Here is a 24,993-nt window from a genome sequence, read left to right on the forward strand (position 1 = left end):
TGATCGGATCATGGGGACAGATTTTTCTCCTTGCTGTTCTTGTAGTAGTGAGTTCTCATGAGGTCTGGTTGTTTGAAAATGTGTAGCACCTTCCTCTGCTTTCTCTTTCTCCTGCTCTGGCCATGTAAGATGTGCCTGCTTCCTCTTTCACCATGATTGAAAGTTTCCTGTGGCCTCCCCAGGCATGTTTCCTGTACAGCCTGAGGAACCATGAGCCAACTAAACCTCTTTTCTTCATAAATTACCCAGTTTCTGGTATTTATAACAGTGTGAGAATGGACTAATGCACCACATAAGACCCACATATAGCCAAGTAGAGGGAGAACACGTGCCCACAGGTTTCATCAAAGAGGCAACAGTCTTCTGCTAGCTCTGTGTGTTTTAATATGCTCTGCTGTCAATTAGGTATGCTAAGGCCAAAAAACCAGGAGATGGCTGCCATTGAGAAGACAGTTTATTATATTCATAAATCCCAAGACATGGAGTACACATCTCATTATGGAGGGTGGGGGGCAAGAGGGGAAACACTAGGGTCAATCACAAGGCAGAAAGAGAGATGGGAACTGTGGGCAAGTGCTTATACCATGGTTTCTATGGGAAGGTATAGGTGAGGCAGGTAAGTGTGTTTAGGATTGGCCAGTTTGAACAATTGGCCTTGGGGTGATTAGGGCAGGTGTATAGTGGCCCCTAAGTGGGAGAGCCCCATAAGGGAAGTACTTAGGAGTGTGGATTCTGGATTGCATTGTTTGTATTTGAAAAGTGCACCCCTGGGAGAACGTCTCCTCTTGAGGATGGAACCAGCAATGAGGGAGGCAGCAGGCCAAGGCAAGGTGACTTAGGCACATTTTTAGGTTCTCCTGAGCAGGATGTGTCTGGCATATGCATGCAGAACAGATGTTAATGCATCAAAAGAAGCTAGAAACATGACTAGTTTACTGCGGCTGACCCACTTGTAACTTATATGAGGTTTATAATCTGTTCATTTCTAACAGACATGAGAATAATAATAACTGGCCTAATTCTACTCTTGACTGTGGTCCCCGGGTTCTTAACCTATATTATAGGCCATTGGCTCCTTTGGCAGTCTTATAAACCTGTGGGCCTATTGTCAGAATATTAAACTGCATTCTACTTTGTGGATTAAAATACAGATTAATAGTAGTGTGATATTAATATAATATTACTATTAATCTGTATTTTATTTCAGATCCATTATTTCAGAAAGGCTTGTTAAATGGTAATGCTCTAGAATGCTTCCTACAAATATTAGCAGAAATTCTTCCATAAAAGATTAATATAATTAATATAATATTGCTATTAATCTGTATTTTAATCCACAAAACAAAATGTATTGGCTTACAAAGGAAATTAATTATGTTGAAATATATTTGTATTTACAGGTTAAGAACCACTGAGCTCCCATTCACCAAAGAAAGTAGTTCAGACATTTAGACTGAACCTGACTTCTACAGGAGACCCACTGCCCCTCTTTCTAAAAAGGAATTCTACATGCCGTGTAGGGTAGTGTTTTCACCCTCTGTGAAACATACCATGCCTATTTCTAAACTTGGGAGACAGTGACTAACCCTGATGCTTCAAAGCCCAACAGCTTGAATTTGAATCCCAGCTCTACCACTCAGGATCTGAGAGATCTTCAACAGGGTATTTCCCTTTTCTGTGCTTCATGGCACTTTTCTTTAAAAGAGTTTGTAATTGTTTTATTTGTATAATTGTTGCCTGTGTTCCCCAAGAGGTTCCAAGAAGGCCTAGATCTCTTATTTATTGTCAGTCTCTGAATCTTGCCCAGTCCAAGGCACATAGTAATTGTTCGGTAAATATTTGTAATAAATGATGGAAGTTTGAATTCACTAGCAGATTTTCCAAGCAGATAGTCATAATTTACTGTTCAAAGCTTTAGAGCTCTACACAGTCTGTTTACCTTGGAGCCTTCATGCAGAAAGCACGTTTTATGGCCACCACTTGAGTTAGCGCAGACTTATTTCTACCTTCTATGTATTCATTATATCAGCATTTAAAGCTAAAGCTGTAACACGTAATGGTAATTGATGTTCATTAAGATACCAGAAATTATTAAAAATCAGGGTAAGTTGAATTTCACTGCATTGTACTTAAGAAGATAAATACACATTTCAAAAAAATTTCCATCAAAGAAGGAATGACATTTCAAACTTAAGAATTAATAATATGCAGCTTTTAGGAAAGCTTCCCAGGGAGACTTCTTCTTAATTTGTTTTATTTTTTTTAAAAATTTTTTAAATAATGAAAATATTTAAAACATATACAAAAGTGGAAAAGCACAGTATAATTAATCCCCAATTATTCATTACCCAGTTTCAACAATTATCAACACGCCCTTCTCTACTTCCCACCTAACTTCTACCGGTCATGATTAATTATTAAACCATATCCCAACCATCATTATGTTTCATTTATTTTTTTTCTTACAAGTATAGATATCAATATATTTCATTTAAAATTGCTTCAGTATATAAGTCTAGAAAATAAAGACCCTTAAAAAAAATTTAATTTATTCTCATACCTAAAATAATCAAAGTAGTTTCTTAAAATTTCCAAACATTCGTTTAGGGTTAAACTTTCCTCAGTGGTATCATAAATGTTTCTATGTACCTGATTTGTTTGAATCGGGATCCAAACCAGGTCAATGTATTGCACTGGGTAATCTCTATTTTAATCTATAAGAGTTTCTCCTTCTCTCCTTTTTGTTTTAAGTTGCCAGTTTTTTTGTTTTTGTTTTTGTTTTTCAATTCAAGAAAGCAGATCATTTGTCCTGTAAAATTTCTCACATGCTTGATTTTGCTAATTGCTTCCCGTGGTGGCATTTAACATGTTTAAATCTATTTCATATATTTTTTTATTGACTGATAGTGCGGGAGGATTGATTTGACTCAAGTTTGACCTTCTGGTGAAAATACTTCATAGGAATTTCTGTGTGCTTCTGATCGTACCATGTTGGGAGACACATTATGTCTAGTTGTCTCTTTTTGTGACACTAAGAGTGACCAGTGGGTCCTGGATCACCCACCTACTCTCTCCATTCTGACTCCCCACCAGCCTTTCATTTAATGCAGTGGTTCTCAGCCCTGCCTACCTGTTAGAATATCTGTGAAGCTGCTATATATTTCTGATGCCCAAGCCCTACTCCCTAAAATTAGTCCAGGGTAAACCTGTGCTCAGTAATTTTTTTCAGTCTTAAATGATTCAAACGTACAGACAGGATTGAGAACCAATGACCTGATAGAATTGCAGCCATTGAGGATCTTTTTTTTTGAGATCCATTATTTGAGAAAGGGTTGTTAAATGGTGATGCTCTAGAATGCTTCCTGCAAATATTACAGAAATTCTTCCATAAAAAGTTTAATCAAGTCCTTGGTTTTTCCTTTAGTTGGTTTGGGAAAAGTAGGATAAATAGAAATCATAGATTCTTGTCAGTTTTCTGAATGAGTTGAGTATTCAACTTTCTACAAAGATGACCAGAGAATTTTGTTCATTATGAGTTTATATACTTTAGCACATATATGTGTTAGTATGAGTGTATATACTTTAGCGCTTTATGAATCAAAGGATTACATTTAATGTTATTACTATTACTATCATTTTAATGCTTAAATTGTTTGAATTTTAGCCAGTAGAAGTCATTTTAAATTAACTCCTGTGACTTTTTTGGACAATATTTAATTGTTCAGTAATAGTATTTAATTGCTTCCTTGCCTTTAAGAATGACAGTGTGTTTTAGACACATCTTATATGTTTGATAATTTATTTGTTCTGTGGCCTCCTCATCTTGTGCAGTTTCTGTCTTGAACCTGGGATCAGCCACTTAATAGTTTTGTTTTCTGTATCCCATTTGGGTGGTATGCTATTTGGTGCCTATGACATGATTACAAAATGGAATGGCAGATATTTATAGTAATAGTAAATTTCAAGATGTAGCAAATGGTAATTGGGAAAGACATTATGTAACAAAATCCTTAATTTTCCTATTATTAATCCTGCAGTGAATGTTATGTAAATCTTTGGTAACCAGTTTGTACTTTTTTCTCCCCAGTTAATGTCCATCAGTGTGTTGGCAGTTTCTGCTTGGATGAGGGACTACCTAAATAATGTTCTCACTTTAACTGCAGAAACGAGGTATACTTTATAATTATTGATTGAATTCTTTCATACTTTCTTTTAAGTAACTTTGCCCTCAGCTCTTTATATGGTAGTGCTCTCCCTTGGTCTTTTGGAAAAGTTTTTCCTGCCCATAGCAACTTTCGTCACAGACACTTGCATCCTCCAGAGTTCTCCTTAAGGTGAGCCTCTGGTCCTAGCGGGGATCAGGTGACAGCATGTTTAGATAGACATTTCTGAGTATGGTAATAGCAGTTGCCTGTCCTTCTGGTTGTGTGTCAGCCATGTCATAGGTGCGTGTAAAGAACCAGCATAGTTACTTTTCCCTAAGAAAATTACCATCAGCTTCCTCTTACCTTCATATTCTTGGGTTAATGAAAACCATACACCACAATGATTTTTTTTGTTCTCAAATTTCAAGGGTTAATCTACTAATAACACAGGGGACAAATTACTTTTTACTCCATCATCTCTGAATGGAGACTGTATTATAATATATGACATCTGAATTGTGGTAAGGATTAAATGAAAAACATTTTTTTTCAAGACCTTAACACAGGGGAACTTAGCTTAATAATGGTTAATTTTTATCATTAATACTGGTTTCGGTTAATGAATTTTTCATTGTGTTCTAGCAAAAATTATTTCTACCTATTCCTTTCTTCAAATGTAGATTGTCAGGGGGAGGATCAATTGTCAGGGAAAAGAAACGTAGTGCACATGGGGTCAAAGATTAGAGAAGAGGAAGGAGATTCCTCCCAGCTGGGAAATAGCAAAGGCTCCCATGTGATTTACTTAGGCTAAGGCTTCGGAGATAATTATAGATGGACCTTTTATCAGGGTCCCGTATATTATATATTAAATGAGTTGGGGTAGGAAAGCAACCACTTCTATTAAAAAAAACCAAACACTGCCAAACCAAAAATAAAGCAAGTGAGCAAATAAACATAAAAACAATAGCACCGTGATTTTGAAAATAACAATACAGTCACTAGTTTGGAGGCATCGTGATTTAAAGAATTATTAACACAAATCACAGTTGTGCCTTCTACTATGTCTTGGGTGCATTTTGATTATATTTTATTTCTAATACATTATTTTTCTTCTTTCAGGGTAGAGGAAGCCGTCATTTTGACTTACTTTCCTGTGGTTCATCCGGTCATGATTGCTGTTTGCTGTTTTCTTATCATTGTGGGGATGTTAGGATATTGTGGAACGGTGAAAAGAAATCTGTTGCTTCTTGCATGGGTATGATGTTATATTTTCTCTTTATTATAGTTAAAAAGATTAACCAGTAATGTATTATTTTTTAATCCGTTCACAAGATTAGGGAGCAGTGATAGCAGTAACAATGTCCTGTAAGGAGGGAAGCTTTCGTTTCACAAGAAATTATTTGAATACACGTATTTGCTGTAGTCGGATGATGAGGTATGGAAATATATATAAGCAATTTAATTATTTCACTCCAGCTACGTGTTGACATTTTCATTTGAAAGTATGAGTTTTTTTCTAGTGTCCTTGTCGTTATTAGCACTCAAAAAGTTCCCTTGGGACTGGAACTGAGAAGCCATAAAGGAACTATTTCTTTCTCTTCTATTTTTAAACAAATTCACCCTGTAAGCTCGTGTGGAAATTCAGATTGTGAGGTAGCAGACATAGGTAATAGCCCTGTCACCGCCTTTATATAGCTTAGAGAACATAAACGAGTCTCAGTTTCTATAATCTTAGTTTATTTTTTTAACTCTGAGAGTTGCACTAGGTACTTGTTAAATTAGTTTCACCATTTAAATTCTGTGACTGGTCTTTTAATTCAAAAATAGGCGAACATTTTTAACATTAAAAAATTGAGTTGATTAAAATGCTGTTTATATAGATATTTTTAGAAGAGCACTTAATGTGTAAAATATATACTAGCGGCACCAGGTGGTGAGATTACTAACGTACAGTTGCAGACATATAAGGCTGAAAAACTAATTCATTGAGTATATGCTTTCTTTGTAGTAGGTCTCAGCCCTGGCTGTGCGTTAATTTCATGTAAAGAACTTAAACAATTTGAGTGGTGTGCTGGTAAGCTGGATCACTGGGCAGAAAAAAAGCTCAGATTTGTAGCATTTGAGGATTTCCGTGGGGTAAATTCTCCAGCATGGTCAATTTTAAGTTACCAACATGAAATCATAACTGAATGTGGAGCTGGGGACAGATGAGAACAAACTGGCTCCAGGAGTCAGCTCCCACACACTCGTGCTTGACTGGCTCCCATGCCAAGCCAATTAAAACAGAATCTTAGTGTGAAGTTGGACTAAAGTTTTGCATTTCACAGTATAACCTGTGCTAATGTATTACTTAGCTTCTTGGAGGATAACTGTTCAGGTTGAATACTGGAAAACACAAAAATTAGCCGGGTGTGTTGGTGGGCGCCTGTAGTCCCAGCTGCTCGGGAGGCTGAGGCAGGAGAATGGCGTGAACCTGGGAGGCCGAGCTTTCAGTGAGCCGAGATCGCACCACTGCACTCCAGCCTGGGTGACAGAGCGAGACTCTGTCTCAAAAATAAAAAAAATAAAAAATAAAAAAAATAAAGAAAATAAACCACACTCAGAGATGGGGAAACATGCCTACTGCTTTGTTTCTCTTCATATAGGTATACAGTGAAAGGAGAATGTTGGAAAAGTTTGGGGTCTTATTTTGCAATTTTAGATATTTGGGCAATAATTTAAACATAAACAAAAGGACTTACTTTACATGAACCTTCTATAATTTGAGTAGAGTATAACATATTTCAAGCTTTAAGTAAAAAGTCTCAGAATTCTTTTTGAAAACACAGTCTTACAATGATGTCTGTCTTGTATAACCAACTAAGGTCTGACTGCCATTTCCTCCCTCCTCCCAGCTTTTGCTCTGCACAGCCCCTATGCAGTGGGATGCTGGAGGGAGGCAGGGCAAGTAGGGTCAGGGATTTCATGGAACTACAAAGGCTTTGGAAACACATTTTGAAAACTCTTTATGCATTCCCTTAGGCTGCTTAAATGCTAGTAACGCAAATTGACAAACAACAAAGTAATGTGACCTGCTACTTGAAATAGGGCAAATCTTAGACTTGTGAATGACAGTCCAGTTTGTAATACTGGAAAGAGCATTATAATGCAAAAGTGGCATGGAGGACTGAGGTTCTAAAGGCTACTAATTTACTCATTCATTCTTTCTCTAAACACTTACTGATCATATATACCACCAATTTTTGCTGTCAGACCTGTCTTTATGAGATAAGAACTCTGAGTTTGCACTGCGTGCTATGAGGCCAGAGAAGAAGAGCTCTAAGCTCAGTCCAAAGGGTTCAGTGCCACCCTCTGGGAGGATGATGAGCATAGATTGATTTTGCCTTTTTCCATCCCCACTTTGCTTCTTGGATGTACTCTTTTTTACAAAGCATCTTTTTATGCATTGCTGTTCCATATGTCCCTAGGTGACACCTACATCTTGGTTCCTCCTTCCTGTTGATTGCCTTTGGCAGTTCGTTCTCATTCCCTTGGGGCTGCCTCTCCTCTCATGGCAGGTTTCTAGTCCTTACTCTGTCTAGACCCAACATAGCTTTCCCCTTGCTAAAGAATGATCTGTGGTCTCAACTCCCATGTATCTATCACTCACAACCAATTTGCATCTGGTCTGTTTCTCAGGCAATTTCCTCTCTGACTTCCTCCCTACATCCCTCTCCTCTAAACAGCTGCCAACTCCTCTCAGTTCAGATTCTACAGTCTTGGGAAGTTGTCCTCTCTTTTCTGTCCTCCTCTGGGATGCCCAAGTTCAGGCTTTCCTAACTTCCTGCTCAGACAAGTGTAGAGACTCCCTATTGGGTAATGAAGTATGTACCAACACCTCAAACGTGCACCAAGCCCTTCTACAATCGAGCTTTTATCTGCCATTTTTTACTTTCCTATCTACTTCATTATTCTCTGGTTCTGTATTTTCTGATCCCTGAACAAACTTTCTTGCTTTGTTCTTCTCTACATTTATTCTTGCTGTCTGCTTAACCAGAAATTTCTTCTCAGTACTTTCATTTAAATATTACTAGCCCATGAAGACTTATCTGAAATACTACCTCTTTAAATAATAATTATGACACTGATGATAATTGAAGTAGTTAACATTTCTTGAGTACTTACAGTGCCAGACACTGTAGAGTTTTACCTGAATTTTTTTTTAAAATGAAGAGTTCTTGTACATGAGTTAATCAATTTTATCCTCTCTGCTGAGTATGAAATTGGACTAAAACTTTGAATTACCCTTATTATTCACTTAATATAGATGAGGAAATGAGGCATAGAGAGATTAAGTGACTTGCCTAAGTCTACACAGCTAGTAAAGAGAGGATCTAATATTCAGACCATGGCAGTCAAGTTCCAATATTTGTAACAATTTTGCCATTTTACTCTATAATAGCTGATTTTTTGCCTAAGTGTTTACAAATGTGTCCTGTAATGTATAAAACATTTTCATTTTAAACCTGACGACAGTTATCTGAGATAGGTAATTATTAAATGAAGTTCAGAGAGGTCAGTAATATGCCACAAGTCATTCAACAGTAAGGATGGGAGCTTGGATTCAGACCTCGGCGTTCCTGATTGCGAAGCCCATTCTCACTGGGCCTTTACTGATGTCTCTAATAGACTTTTCTCAACTTTTGAAGCCTAGTGTATTTCCCTTATTATAAACTTCCTTTTCTTTTTAATAATCAGCCCAGACTACTAGACTACAAACAACTTAGTAATATGAACCATTCACCTTGCTCAGTGCTTTAATAAGTGTTTATTAAATCATTGAACAACAGACAATAAATTAGAATAGTGAACGTAGGAATGACCAGCACATCAGATTAAAGATGTTGCCTGGAAGGCAATGATGAGCATGAGATTTTAGCAGAGGAATTTGGCTGTTAGAAAAGGTTAGATTACAAGGGGAATGGCTCATGGGGGTCTGGCGGTAAAATAGTGCAGAGTGTGACATGATGTAAGATCTTTGGCAAATATTTGCAAAGTAACTTACAGTATTTTTTGTGTGCCCTTTAGCCTTTTATCCTAATTAAAAACAAAATTTTAAGGAAGTTTCTTACTTTTATTTTGGATGTAAATATTTAAACAAGCAGAATGCATTCATCCAACTTATCCATTTCCCTGTATTCAAAGCCTTGTTTTACTTTGAAGACCTGTAAAACAGATTAGTGTAAGAAAGCTATTTTTCAAAAGACAATTGGTATCTCAGAGAGCTGCCATATCTCTTGAATGATTATATATATTAAAAAAAAAAAAAAAACCTGGCAGTTTGGCTGTTGTGCTGTTCAAGCAAAAGTAAAAATGCCAATATTCAACAGACTGATCAAGAAAAAGTAAACGAGCCTCCCTCAAAACAGGTCTTTGTAACCAACCTCCCCGCAGCCCTCACCAAAAAGCAACAGAAAACCTCTACAAGCTAAGACGCCACCTATTGGAAAACATTTCCGAGAAGCCTTGGTCATGAATTTCATCCTTCTTTTGAATAATAGATTTATAGGTATAAGTTGTTAAAACACCCTAATTTAAGGTTCTCAAATAAAATACAAGATGCCCAATTAAATCTGATTGCAGATAAACAATGAATAATGTTTTAGTATGAGTTTGTCGCATGCAATATTTAGAATATACATATACTAAAACATTATTGATTGAAATTTAAATTTAAATGGACATGTTTATTTTTATTTGCTTTATCTGGCAAACATACTCATTAGATTTGTTCTTAGTAAGTGTGAAACTGTCGTAGAACAGAAATTTTTATGTATTTGTATGAGGAGATTAAGAATAATTAAATTCTAATTATAATGGGAAAACAAGCCAAAAACGACTAAGAAAAGAAACTGGAATATGCCATGCCTTTCACAGTAATTTCAGTAGTAGAAATTCCTTCTCCTTTTAAAAGAGAAATTGAAGCTAAATTGAAATTGGTTTTAAGCCTTAGATGGGTACTTCCCAAGGCTTTAGCTGTAGACTAAATGAAATTCATTTGTTATTGCAGTTTTACCTTGCTATTAACATAGGCATTAGGAAAGCAGTGCCAGCTCAGGGGGAATGTCAGCAGATTGAACAGACATGTTTATGATGTTGACAACAGCTGAATGTCACCATCAGGAGATCATCATTTGTCAGGTTGTGATGCAAATATATGCTCAATTGCCAGCAAACCACAAGGTAGTCAAGCGCTTGTCAGAAATTCAGTTGGACGTACCTTACGTATTTAATACAAATGAATCATTTTTAAAGGAGATATGCTTTTTTTTTCAATTTTATTTTTCCAGAGACTTTGAATATAACTATTGATTGTGTGCTTGCACTTTTCAAACTTTCTTTAAATATAGAGTGATTGAACCAGATCTGAATGCTTTCCTTAGTGCAAATCAAGTGAAATTTTAATGGCCTTGGAGAAATTTCCCCTCTTTTTTCTTTTGTTTATTTGTTTAAAATCATAATGCAAATCAGCATATATTTAAGTAGTAATTGATTTTCTAAAGAGTCTCTGTTTAAGGCCTTCTCTTACATAGTCATGAATTTTATAATTATATAGCTAGTCATAAGTCCTTAAGTAAACATTAATCTATTAAGTTATATGTCTTTATTATTTTGTTTATATTTTTGGTTGATAGCCTAAACTTTATTTCTAAATGAAAATTCATCATACCATTTACCGTATGTTCAGTATCTGCCCAATATTTTACCTTTGTTTTCTCAAAATATACTCATAGCAACTCTATTAGACTAATTTTACAAATGAGGAAAAGTAGAATCCCCAAAGATACACAGCTGGTAATTGTTGTTAGCATTCAAATGCGGCCTGTGCTCAAAGACCACACATGTTTCACTGCACCACAGTACTGTTATAAGGCATTTAAAATTACTGGCATTGTTTCTAGAAGACTTAACTATACTTCATTTATTACTCCAAGGCATTCGGTAGTCATTTAATTTCTAAAAATACGGTTTTTTCATATGCTTATTATAAAATGAACTTTAAAATTTCTACTGTGGTTATCATTTTTGCTTATCTTCTCAAAGAATCAAGCAGTTTCTCCTTTCCTTTTTACCTTCCTCACCTCTCATTCTCCTTTCCTTTCCTTTTGCCCTCCTTAATTGTGTATTGGGTACCCATCTGTAATAGATACTTGAGAGAACCAAGATGAAAGGGGTGAATAGAAAGAAAATTACAAAGCGAAATGTAATATTAAATGTATAAATAATTGCTGTGGGAATCCAGAATCAGGAGCAAATGGAGCTTTCCAGAATGTTTCACAATAGAGTCTTTATTTGAACTGGATGTTGAAAATACATAAGGGTTTCCTGGTGGAGATGAGGAAGGAAGGAGATTTACAGCAACATGAAGAGTGTGTATAAACACTGAGGAGTGAAGGGACAGGGAAAACTTAGGCAAAACTTAGAAAGTCAGTGCGGCTGTGGTGTTGGTGCACAGTGAGAAGAAGATGAAGTTAAGTCCAATTGTGAAGGTCTTTATCAAAAAGTTAGATGTTATTCTTTGGGCTGTAAAGAACCAATGGGTATTTCCAGCTTGTGATGAAATGATAATTCCCATTTAAGCGGGAGACAATAGAAAGCCCTGTTAGTGATTACATTATCATCCCCAGAAGCCATGGATAAGGGTGTGAACTAAGTAAGACTTTGGGGCTGGAGGAAGGTGGCTGAAATCAGTAAACCTTGCTGAGGTAGAATTATGGATAAAGCATTACATGATAGTAATGCTTTTATTGCTTGACATCAGGAAATGAAAAATTATTCAGCATTTATACTTTTTTTATATAATAGAAACATCTACTCAATACATGTACTTTATTTGACTTGTTAGCTAGAATTCTTTAAAAACTATAATTTAAAAATTTTTATTTGTAATTGTCAATTAATAATTGTATGTATTCATAGGGTGCAATTTGATGTTTCAATGATGTATGTATACTTTTTGGGATTCTTAGATGAAGCTAATTAACATATCCAATGCACCCACTTATTTTTTGTGGTGAGAACATTTAAAGTTTACTCTTTTAGCAGTTTTGAAATATACAGCTTATCCTTATTAAATATACAATTATACATCATTCTGTAGTCACCATGCTATGCAATAGGTCACTAAAAGTAATTCCTACTGTTTAACTGAAACTTTGTACCCACTAATCATCCTTTAACCATCCTCCTCTTCACCTACCAGCCTCTAGTAACCGCCATTCTACTCTCTATTCCTCTGAGATCAACACTTTTTTAGGTTCCACATATAACTGAGATCATGTGGTATCTGTCTTTCTGTGCTGGCTTATTTCACTTAACATAATGTCCTCCAGGTTCATCCATGTTACCACAAGTAACAGAATTTCCTTGTTTTTTTTAGGGCTGTATAGTATTCTGTTGTATATAGGGACTACATTTTCTTTATCCATTCATCTGTTGATTGACACTTAGGTTGCTTTTATGTCTTGACTACTGTGAATAATGCTGGAATGAACATGAGAATACAGATATCTCTTTGGCATTCCTATTCATTTCATTTGGATGTATACTCAGAAGTGAGATTGCTGGATCATATGGTAATTCAATTCACAATTTTTTGAAAACCTCCATACTGCTCTCCATAATGACTGTACTAATTTATATTTACAAAAACAGTATACCAGGATTTTTTTCCCCCAAAGCCTTGCCAATATTTGTTATCTTTTGTCTTTTTGATAGTAAACATTCTAAGAGCTATGAGTTGATGTTTCATGGTGGTCTGAATTTGTATTTTCCTAACAGTGATGTTGAGCATTTTTTTTATCTCTTTGTCTTCTGTTGGGTATTTGCGTGTCATCTTTTAAGAAATATCTGTTCAGGTCCTTTGCCTATTTTTTAATTGGGTTGTTTACTTTCTTGCCATGGAGGTGTTTGGGTCCCTTATATGTTTTGGATATTAGTCCCTTAACAGATACATGGTTTGCAAATATTTTCTCCCAATCCATGAGTTTCACTCTTCTAATTGTTTCTTTTGTTATGCAGAATCTTGGTAGTTTAATATTTTCTCATATGTCTATTTCTGCTTTTTTTCTGTCTGTGACTTTGGGGTCATATTAAAAAAATCATTGCTCAGATCAGTGTCCTGGCGCTCTTCTCATACATTGTCTTCTACTAGTTTTACAGTTTCAGGTCTTACATTTAAATCTTTAATACATTTTTTTTTTTTTTTGCTTATGCTGTGAAATAATAGTAATTTTATTCTTCTGCATATGGATATCCAGTTGTTCCCCTTTATTGAAGATACTTTCCATTTCCCATTGTGTGTTATTGGCATCTTCATCAAAATATCAATTGGCTGTAAATGTGTCAGTTTACTTCTTTTGTCCTTTTTAATTGCTTGATATGTCTGTTTTTAGGCTAATACCATGCTGTTTTGGTTACTGTAACTTTATAATATATTTTGAAATCAGGTAGCTTGATGCCTGCAGCTTTGTTGTTTTTGTTCAAGGTTACTTTGGCTATTTGGGGAATTTGTAGTACCATAGGAGTTTTAGGATTTTTTTCCTGTTTCTGTAAAAAATGACATTGGAGTTTTGATTGGGATTGCATTGAATTTATAGGTCACTTTGGATAGTATGGACATTTTAACAACATTAATTCTTCTAATCCATGAACATGGGATATCTTTCTATTTATTTGTGTCATCTTTCATCAGTATTTTATAATTTTCAGCATATTGATCTTTTTAACCCCTCAGTTAAATTTACTTTGTAAGTATTTTATGGTTTTTGATGCCCCAGGAAAATATGTCAGCAGATGTCTTCAAAAGTAAATGTTGTGTCAGAGATGGGCCCAGGACAACTGTCTGATATTCATGGCCTTAGTGTTGGGTCTTTATGACAGGATTTTGGCTGGTCATTGGACCTTTGTCTTACTTCAGGGTTTGAAATATGAATGATTCAAGTTTTTGTATGGTGTGCTATGTCACTGCAAGCATTTTAAACCTTATTATAGATTGTTTTTAGATATATACATTTGAGATAATGTTAGTTAAATGTAAGTGAAATATTTCAATATCCATTGATTTGGTGACTGTCCTGAGTTTGTGGAAAATTCAAAGTCAGGTATTTTTCTGGCAGCACATGCTATTGAAATGTTCATTCCACCTATGAATACTGGTCACCAATTCAGCGAATGCTTCCTTGAGGTGAATTCAGCAATTGTGCAGTGTTTTCACTTTCTCATTTACTTCCACGTATCTCTCTACTAACTTCCTTTGGCAAACATAAACCAGAAAACATTCATTTAAAAGGAGATGACTCAGGAAACAGTATCCTAAATGTAGAGAGAGTTTAAACAAGGGGCAGATAACGTTTGTAAAAGATGAGAGAATTAAGTCGTTTAAACCAGTGAGGAAAGCAGCTTTTAGATGGAATATTGAGAAAAAAAAACATGGTTAGTATTTGCTTTATGTGCAATGTCTAATGAAGTTGTTGGCTAAATAAGATTATGAGTTAAGGTAAACTTTTTCTTGAAACTACATAAATTTTAAAAACTAACATTTTTAGAATTGTAATATGTATATCTTTTCCCTTTTTCAGAGAAAAGGTGATATAGGCTCAGGTGACATGCTCAGGCTAAGATAAATCTTCTCAGCTTAGATGACAGAAACAATAGTTTAAATTGTATTTAAAATGTATTAACACTGTAGTTGTATCACTTTGTATTTCTGTCAAGCAATGCATTTGAATTATTCCAAAATAAGTGGTTATTCCTGAATTTTCTTTATATTGACATTATTTTAGTTTAAAAATTTTAAACTTTAGAAACAACAAATTTCCTTAAAATAATGACACTTTAGAAACATGATTTTTAAGAAGAATATTAATACAATTCTAAAGAGTTAATAAAATAACAGAATTTTATTAGATGATCGCAACTTAAAATAATTTCTAATTAAGTAAAATATGAATCATTGCAGTGTCTTTTCCAGTAAACAAGCATTTAAAATATTTTACAGTTTCACATTCTGTGTAGGGCTTGCATAGCTGAGTTGAAGCACAGACTGAGAACTTTTAAGGAGACAATTAGGGTTTTTTACCTTTTATTATGAAAATATTTTCACTCCAAACGTTCTCTCTTTGTGTTTTTAAAGGTACTGTAAAAAAACAAAAACAAACAAACAAAAAAACTCTAAGGAACAATAGTTGTCTTCTGTTAAGAACATTTAACAAAAGGACCTGAGGAAGTATTTGAGCTGAGATGTGATGGAGACGGGCAAGTGGCAGTGAGTGGTTGTTGGACAGTGGGCCAGGGGAAAAAAGGCGCTTTGGAAGACCCAAAGGCTGGTGGAAGGAACCATTGTGATAAGACTGGAAAGCTCACAGTGGGTTTGGAGAAAGGCGCATGTATGTCTTAGGGTAGATATCTACCAGATATGGCTGAGACTTGGCTGTGTGAACTGGGGCCAAATTGAATGTCAAGCATACTCTGTGATCTGAAGTTTTGTGAGCAGAAGCGCTATCTGATCTATCGTTTGCTATGTATCCCTGATGGGAGTGTCTATTCCCTAATCCTGGACCTTCTGCTCATTTACCTGGGAGAAATGGATACCTGGTCTTGTTACTCTTGGCTAAGTAAGGGAGTATCACGTTTTGATAACCTTTTGTAATGATAGAAGAGAGAATGGAGGAGATGCTTTAATTCTGACAATATGCCTTTATTGATGAACGAATAAAGGTACTCATGTGGGGAAGGCCATCTAATGTTTTAGATTTTTTCCAGATGCTCTTTATAAATAAAATTCTATTAATCTAGATGTCTTTAGTTCACATTTGATACTAAAAATATAGTGACTAAGCTAAATTAGGCACCTAGACACTAGGTGCTGGGCTGAGGTGAGTTTAGGGAAGCAAGCCAGCACCAAGAGGACCTTGCTGAGGTTACAACATTAGTTCTTTGGAACGCTGCAGCGATTTTTCAGCTTCAGGGAAAAGACTTTTCATAAACAATTAACTAGTGTCAGACGACTGTGGTAGAACTGCTTAAACAAACTTGGAGAACAAATTTTTACGAATAAACTTTTCAAGGATGTTAAAAACATTTACTTAGAGATAATGGATATGCTTTCCTCATGTCATCATTGGTTTATTTATAAAAGCAGTTCTTTACTTTTCAACATTGTTATATTCAAATATTTGTTGTAACAAAAGTGCATTTCTTTACAATTATTCTGTAATTTGTAGTTAATTCAAACTTCCTTCTATCATTTAGACTGAATTACTAATGTTTTGGCAAGTTTGGTGATTTAATTTTATCATTGTTTGTACATAATTTTTCTTCTCTGAACATTGACCATGACTGTGAATCAGAGTGTTACATTCACAAATAATAGTGTTCTTACACTTTTTTTCTGTGGGAATAAAAATATTTATGATTTAGGAAGAAAGTGTATTTGCATGAATATATTTATCAATGAAAAGAGCAAGCTGTTTACTTGTAATAAATATTTATATATATGGATTTGTAAAATTTAAAGGAAACTATTTCCTTTAATACCCTTTTTTAACAAATAGGGTTTGTGGTCATTCTGGAGAATATAAAAAATAAAGTATATATCTTGTTTGAAAATAAAAAACGTGATTTAGAAGGAGATACTTTCACGGACATAGAGTTATAGATAAGCTAAAAAGTTGTTGAGAGCTATTATAGTACGAGTTTTCTTTCTGCCTAATCAAACGTCTTTTAAAACTTCTCATTTCCTAACTTGTTGACTTATGAAAGTGTTTTCATAAAGATGCTAACTATTGGCGGGGCTTAATGGCTCACTCCTCTAATCCCGGCATTTTGGGAGGCCGAGGCAGGTGGATTACTTGAAGTAAAGAGTTCAAGAGCAGCCTGGCCAACGTGGTGAAACCTCATCTCTACTAAAAATACAAAAATTAGCCAGGCATGGTGGTGCATGTCTGTAATCCCAGCTACTTGGGAGGCTGAGACAGGAGAATCACTTGAACCTGGGATGGGGAGGTTGCAGTGAGCCAAGGTCTTGCCACAGCACTCCAACCTGGGTGAAAGAATGAGACTCTGTCTCCAAAAAAAATTTAATAAAATAAAGATGCTGACTATAGTGAACTCATTCCCCTCTTTTGTTTGGGAAGGATCTGGACATGTTTGGTTAGGTCGGAGTGAGAGGCGCAATAAGGGTCAGAATTTTGTGTGGTATTATTTTGGCTGTGTTGCTTGAGATATTGCTAAGGCTCCTTCCTGTTTGCATATTCATGTGTGGGTTTTGGTAATGGGGACCCCTGTCTCACATTCTTAGGAATGGCCCAATAATCTGTATAGATACCCTCTTCAGAAACCAGTAACAGCTTGTAAATCCTTTGAGATAGGGCTGAGCTTGCACACTTTAGCTGACTTAGCTTACCAGGCAATAGACGCCATATACATGGTGACCTCTCTAGTGTGTTTAGATGTTTTATTGACTGACCCTTAATGCCTTACCTCTCATGATGTACATCGTTGACCCTGGGAACTTGTAGCCCTCAGCTACACCAGCACATCCTGGCATAACACATTTCTCTGTCTAGTAGTTTGAACATCACGTGAAGCAAACCCTTACTAATTTGAATTTCACCAACATCTTTAATAAGAAATTAGCTCATCAATTATTAATGCAAATGAAACTGAAAAGGGGAGTAAATTAAGATACAACTTTAGAAAGAATCTTCAATATTTATTCAAGTACAAGCATGCACAAAGGACCGTACATTTTTAATCTGAGCTTAAATTTCTGCATGTCCTGAGTAGTTATTGATACTGGCGGATTTGGGACGGTCTCTAAGACAAGACTCTTTCTTTAACCATTGGTCTATAGTTCTAGTTTATTTTTCCTAAATCAGGCTGACCTGATTCTATTGACTTTAAAAAAAATTGTAGAGAGATACTGGACATGGTGAATGATTGGCCTTCAGAAATTACCAAGTGTGTGCTGCTATAGCTAAAACAGAGGCTACGTGTATATATGTGTTTTCAGCAGCAAGTACTCTTGAGGTTGGTAGTATTTTATTCCCCATGGATTCCTAATAGAAGGACAGCTGTTCCATTATCTTGTACAAATATTTGGCAATGGAATTCCCTTATTTACTAACTATAAGTAACATAATATTTTTAAACCTCCAATCACTGGGAAAGGAAAAATAAACAACTGCCATAAAGATACTTAGCACTGAAAGTTTGCAGAGTTTAGTATTTGACAGGATAGAGACTGGAGTTTATCATTTATCATTTAGTGAACGTAGGCCTTTCATCAAACTTTTTGTTTATTAAAAGTGTTGGCTATGTAGCATGTAGATAGGAGTCAAAAGGCCTCATGTTTTAAAAATATTAAAATGTCCAGTAAAGGATGTTATATTTTGAAATAACTTTTAGTTGGGGGGAGATAAATCACAGGTTGTATCAATTTTACAAGATAAGCAAATCTGACTTTTGTGGTTTTAAATCATGTTGAATGTTACTTATGAAAAAAGTCTTTGAGTTTTTAGTTATAAATTCAGAGAACAGTAAGTTAAAATAACTTTATGTTGTTTATACTTTTTACTTTTCTTTCAGTGTAGTAGATTCTTATTGAGGGGGATTCTGTGATACTTGGTTAATTATCTGCTTGCTTGCACAAAAATAAACTTATGTAAAAGTGTTCAAGGAAAACATTACAATTCTTTTAATGTAAAATTCATTTGCAGTGGCATTTATATAGAAAATCAGTTTGGAAAACAGTTGCCTTTTGTATTTGTGGTGAGTTAGATATAGGGTTTTTTTTTCTTTTTTTTTTTTTAATATATATATATTTTTATTATTATTATACTTTAAGTTTTAGGGTACATGTGCATAACATGCAGGTTTGTTACATATGTATACTTGTGCCATATTGCTGTGCTGCACCCATCAACTCGTCAGCACCCATCAACTCGTCATTTACATCAAGTATAACTCCCAATGCAATCCCTCCCCCCTCCCCCCTCCCCCCCTCCCTATGATAGGCCCCAGTGTGTGATGTTCCCCTTCCCGAGTCCAAGTGATCTCATTGTTCAGTTCCCACCTATAAGTGAGAACATGCGGTGTTTGGTTTTCTGTTCTTGTGATAGTTTGCTAAGAATGATGGTTTCCAGCTTAGATAATATATATCATAGAGTCCTCCCTTTGTAAAGTTGAAAGGAATGAGGGTGTTAAGTTTTACATGTAGAGAGTATATTAAACACGCTCTTAGTGATTGAAAGTATCTTTTCCTATGTTCTTCAACTGCTTTTACCAAGTTTAATACTTTTCACAAGTTAATACTTTCCACAATACAGGCAGTCAATAAATTGATTGGCTTTGTTAGAGAAGATTGCTAATGAAGAAGATTGTCTTCATTACATGAATAAAAGTTAGACATGAAAAATTTAAAAAGTCAATTTTCCCCAAAGTGAAAGTTATTGGAAATACTTAATACAATAGCAAATATTGTCTTTTTAGAAAGTTTGTTAATGCCCATTATTATCAGTAAAGAAGTAAAGACGTGAAAAGAAAAAAATTCAATTTTTCATTCATTCAGAGGCAATAGAATACAGATAAGCAAAATCCAGACTATCATTGAATGAAATTGACAGTAACAGAATTCTGGGTTCTATGATTTTATGACTGAAATGAACATGGAAAATAATTATATTCAAACTGATTTGGGCAAACTGTATGCATAGTTTGTTTTTGTTTTTGTTTTTGTTTTGAGATGGAATCTCGCTCTGGAGTGCAATGGAGCCATCTCGGCTCACTGCAACCTCCGCCTCCCGGATTTAAGCAATTCTCCTGCCTCGGCCTCTCGAGTAGCTGGGACTATAGGTGTGTGCCATCATGCCCAGCTATTTTTTTTTTTTTTTTGCATTTTTAGTAGAGATGGGGTTTCACCATGTTGGCCGGGATGGTCTTGATCTCTTGACCTGGTGATCCACCTGCTTTGACCTCCCAAATGTATAGTTTTAATAGGCAATATTGCAGAAGAGTTTCATATTTCAAAGCAGGGTCTAGCCTCAGTATACACTTTTTATATTTTTGTTACACCACTTCTATTTTGAATTACTGAGGACACATTTAGGGAAAGGAAGACTGTACCTGAGCAGTTAGAATATTTCCATTCTCCATTCACCTCTTTTACTTCCCATAACCCTGAAGTATAATTGCGCCACTTACAATTTTCTATGTAAAGCATATTCAAAGTCCTTCAGCTACGAAGTCTTTTCTCTTTGGTGTCAAGGCCTGCGGAGGGCTATTGTTGGTTTTAATTTTGTTTTTACTTTTATCAGTGTGCTCCAAGCACATAATTTAGAGAGCTAATTTAGTTCCAAAAGGCTTATGATGAAACATTGCAGTCATTCATCCTGGCATTTTTCCACACCCAAGAGGCAATTGCTTTCAATTTTGTTTGAGCAGATTCCTTTGGAATTTACTTCCATATCTCCAAATCATATATTTATGTAATATCTTTTAGTTTATATAGTTTTTAGTTTTGGCCACTATCCGTTGGCTTCCATTTATGGAAGATGAAGAACTGGCAACCTTTCTTGCTGTGCCTCCCACCATACTTCCTATCTCACCTCAACTCAGGTATTTCATAATTATGGTTAGATTGGTGTTTATGTGATTATGACCATGTAAATGCTGTTTACAGCTGGATCCGATAAAGCACTGGGTTTACATTTTCTTTCTGGAACGATCTGTTGTTTTTCTTGAAATTCATCAATTTCTTTGTTTTTTTGTTTTTATATATTTATGTTTAATTCAACTCTGAATTACTTCCTTCTGTCATAAGTTTTTTTCTTTATATAGTCAAATATATTGGGCATTTCATCTTTTTTTTATATATATATATCTTGAATATATATATATATCTCTCAGAACATTCTAGACTTGCTCCAACCTAGGCCTCCTGAAGCTATTGCCATCATGGGATATCCTTTTACTACCATTCTGGAATTTCCTTTGCCTCCCTTTTGTGTTAGACCCTCTGTTTCCTGGATTCCAAGTCATTGTCCTTCTCTGTTTAGTCTCTCGTTTTAGGAAGCGTGTCTTCCAGTAATTTCCAGAAAAAAATATTCGTAGTAGGTTTTTTAATGTCTCTGTCCCTGAAAATGGCTTTATAAACCCTCATGCTTTAATTCTGATGGCTCTACAATTCCAGATTGGAAATTACTTTTTCCTCAGAAATTTGAAGACACTTGTCTGCTGTCCTTAAGAAGTCCACTGCTGTTTTGGTTTGATTTGAGTCTTGAACCTTTGTAGGAAACGTATGTACATTTGACCTTCAATTCTGTGTTTCTAGTACTGTACTTTGTCATCTACTATACCTGCTGTCCCCAGTCCTGACTCTCTGTTTTAGTGTCTCCACTTCCTTAAGCACCTCTATTGGTGAAGGTAGGGTAGTCACCCTGCTACATAGGATGGAAGAGGGGCCTGTGTTGGGGGGGAGGTCTAACTTCTTCCTAAATGGGGTTTTCAACAAGTCCTTCTCTCTTTATCCCCACCTCAGAGCTGCCAATACGTGAGTATTTTGGGGACTCTGTGATGTGAATCAAGTTTTCCCACTATTGCTTTATCATTCACCTTTTGGGGGACTGCTGACAAATTTGTCACTCTGCTCTCTGCTTTGCACTTTTCCAAAATATACTCGCTGTTGTCTCCTTTTCCTGTTTTCAGTTTTCTCTGGGATTATGCCTTTTAAAATATCCCTTTACTGTTGTTTTAGTGAAGTTTCAAGGGGAAGAAGGGATAAGGGCAAGTGTTGAATCTGCTTTCTTTAGGGGGAAATCCTAGGGGGTGGTGGTATCAGGGAAGCAGATCATTTTTATAAATAAATGTTTCTTTAAGAGAAGGGTCTTCCTTGAGATTTTACTATTTTGACTGCATACATATAGTGATGTGAAATAACTTTAAAAGTGGGGGGTAGGGGGGTGGGAATGAATCCTCTTTGTTTCTACGAGGGGATGCATTTACCCACACATCCCCAAGGGCTTAAATAGGAAGGTGGGTGTCCTGCCCTTCCTTTCCTCCTCAGACACTTCCAGTGGACAAAGGGACTAGTAACATGTCATTCTGGTCATTCTGTGACCAACCTCAGTTTGTTTAAGATAACAGACAAATTGATTTCACTACTTTTAAAAAAGAAGTGGCATTCCCCACCCTCCACACCCATCCTGCTTTAGTTTTGTAATAAAAATGTTTTGGAAAATACCAAATACAGTCTCACTGGACAGGGATTTTACTAAAAGTTCATGTAATAGCCTTTGGGATTAGACACCCTTTTGTGGGAGTGACACTGATAGTCTCAGGAGGATGAGCAATTTTATACAACGTCATTCTCGTCCTCTACTCCTAATTACCTCTACTCAAGAAACATATATTGAGTGTCTGCTATGTGCCAGGTAGTGTGGTAAGTATTTAAACAGCAATGATACCTCTTGTTCATGTGGAGTTTGTGTTCTAGTAGAAATTATGATATGGTTAATAATGGCTACTTTTTAGGAAGTGCTTACAAGGAAGCAGCACTTTACCTTATGGAATCTTTTGCACAGCATTGCAAGGTAATTTTAACATTCTCACTTTACAAATGAGGAAACTGAGGTGTAGTGGTTTGCCCAAAACTAGCCAACGGATATGTCAAGTAACCAAAATCTGAAGCCAGGTCTATTTTATTTCAAAGCCTATGTTCTTCCATTTTTACAGCTTATTTTTTTTTAAGTCAACAAGACAATTTCACATACATTGTTTTATTTAATCTTCTATTACCTAAAACATGAAGGCACCCATCTTTGAACTGAAAGTTATTTATTCTCAGCTTCAGTGACTTGGTGAAAAAATATGATTGATTACATCATTTAGGGGGTGTATCCTATTATCAGAATGTTGTGTTAGATTCATTTTTTTTTTTCCTAAATGTAGGTTTAGGAATAAAACTTATTTGTGGAACACAAGTTTTAGTTGGTCTGTAGTAAGGGAGCTTAGATATTTTCAGGAACTCTGTATTGAACAATTTTTTCAAAGCAAGTAAAATAGTTTATAATGGAAATAATGACATTCTAATTTCCTGTATAGACACACATTTATTCATTCTTCATTTGTTTAAAATGTTTAGATGGTAGTAGCTTGAGATGGGGAGAGTTTGCATGTTACTCCCTTTCTTTCACTTGTAAATTGCATTAAATGTTTAAAGGCATATTGGATTATTACAGCATAATCTACAGAAAAGACACTGGTAAAAGAGAGGCAATATTTAAAATAGAAATGTATAGGCAGAAGTTCAGGGGAGTCAAATGTTAATAAGACACTCAAGGTTCAAATTAGAGAAACCCAAGGAAACACTGAAATTGGTCTTAGTTGGTAAACTGGTCATTATTTCCACTGACATTCCACCCAGTACCTGCTGTGTGACAGGTGCTGCTTGGACAATGGGGATAAAGTAATGTTTAAGAACAAGATCCTTGCCAGCCAGAACTGATGATCTGGCAGTGGAGGGAGCACTGTGACTTATGAGTAGGGCAGCCAAGTGGTTTACAAGCCAAAGTCTCTGAGACCTGAAATACAGCAGACAAGGAAACCCCGACACACAGAGGGAGGGAGAAAAGTAATAAAATAAAGAATCGGAGGTAAAATACTGGAAAACAATGATGAGGAAGACACTGTGGCACACTGCAGAGAATGAAGGCTACGTACGGAAAGAGAGGACAAGTCATTATGGATGTTGTTTCACAGACTAGTACAGAATAGCATTTTTTACAATGCTTTCCATTTTCCAAAGCATTTTCACATATATCAAATCAACCTTGATGGAAACTATAAAAGGGGGTTCTTTTTTATCTTTATCAGGCAGATAAGCAAACTGACACAAAGATAGTTAAATGGTTTGCTAAAGATCACACAGTATGTTTCAGAGCTGGTTTTGAACTTAAATTTAACTCCAAATTCAGAGCACTTTTCATCGTTCTAGAAAGAAAACCCACTAGGAGAAGATAGGGTGAGTTGCTCTGCAAACTAGACTGGTACATACCATCTCGTTAAACCATATGCATTGGGAAAGCAAGAAACACGAGAAACACTTGCTGCCACCATCAGGGGAGAGACATACATGTTCCCAGTAATGTTGAAGATAACAGGTGTTTGTGTGGTGAAATTGATATGGATGTACACTTCATACCATAACACAACTCAGCAGGAGCTGTGTTTAATTCTGGGCTAATTTTGTTATTAAATTAAGGATTAGCATCATGCTTTATAGATGCTTCAAATCTAGCTCTTAAACTAAATAGCAGCTGAGTGATTCTCAGTGCAATAATCAGTATGAGAATGACTTTATCAAGGACTGAGATCTCGCCACAAAAGAAAATTTAGGGGTAGATGCAGATGGTCTATTTATCCTGTATTAAGGATGAATTTGACATTTAATGTTTTCCTTGGAATTGGAACACTGGATGTTTCAGGCTACAGCAATAACAACGAAGAAAAGACAGCTGACCATGAAGCTGCAACATCATTTGTAAAAATATTTTATTTGAATCAAATTTTAAATTTAATTTATTCCAAGAAAGTGTTATAATGTTGATGAAACTTGTCTTTTCAACCTCAAAGTCAAACAAATCAGCGTTCCTGAGTGTTAGTGGAATAAAGAAAAAAAATTATTTTGTATGGGAGAACTGGCATCATATGAACCCACTGGAAATCTGAAAGATACAATCATTTTAGAGCTTTCCCGGAGTTAAGAGCGTCCAGCTCATAGGAAACTTAGCCCCTCCGTACCAATCATGGG

The 24,993-nt window shown here is 35.6% G+C and overlaps 1 protein-coding gene across 8 annotated transcripts in view; it reads left to right on the plus strand.

The window, feature by feature from the left end:
- Nucleotides 1–24,993, plus strand: part of TSPAN12 (tetraspanin 12) — a 105,822-nt gene that overhangs the window by 14,180 nt on the left and 66,649 nt on the right. For all 8 annotated transcript variants that reach the window (XM_050785093.1, XM_050785097.1, XM_050785094.1 and 5 more), the window contains 2 exons: nucleotides 4,088–4,170; nucleotides 5,265–5,400. In XM_050785093.1, the coding sequence (XP_050641050.1) occupies nucleotides 4,088–4,170; nucleotides 5,265–5,400 (219 nt within the window). The remainder of the gene's footprint in view (nucleotides 1–4,087; nucleotides 4,171–5,264; nucleotides 5,401–24,993) is intronic.

This window comes from Macaca thibetana, chromosome 3 (assembly GCF_024542745.1).
Source record: "Macaca thibetana thibetana isolate TM-01 chromosome 3, ASM2454274v1, whole genome shotgun sequence".
Lineage (NCBI taxonomy): Eukaryota > Metazoa > Chordata > Mammalia > Primates > Cercopithecidae > Macaca > Macaca thibetana.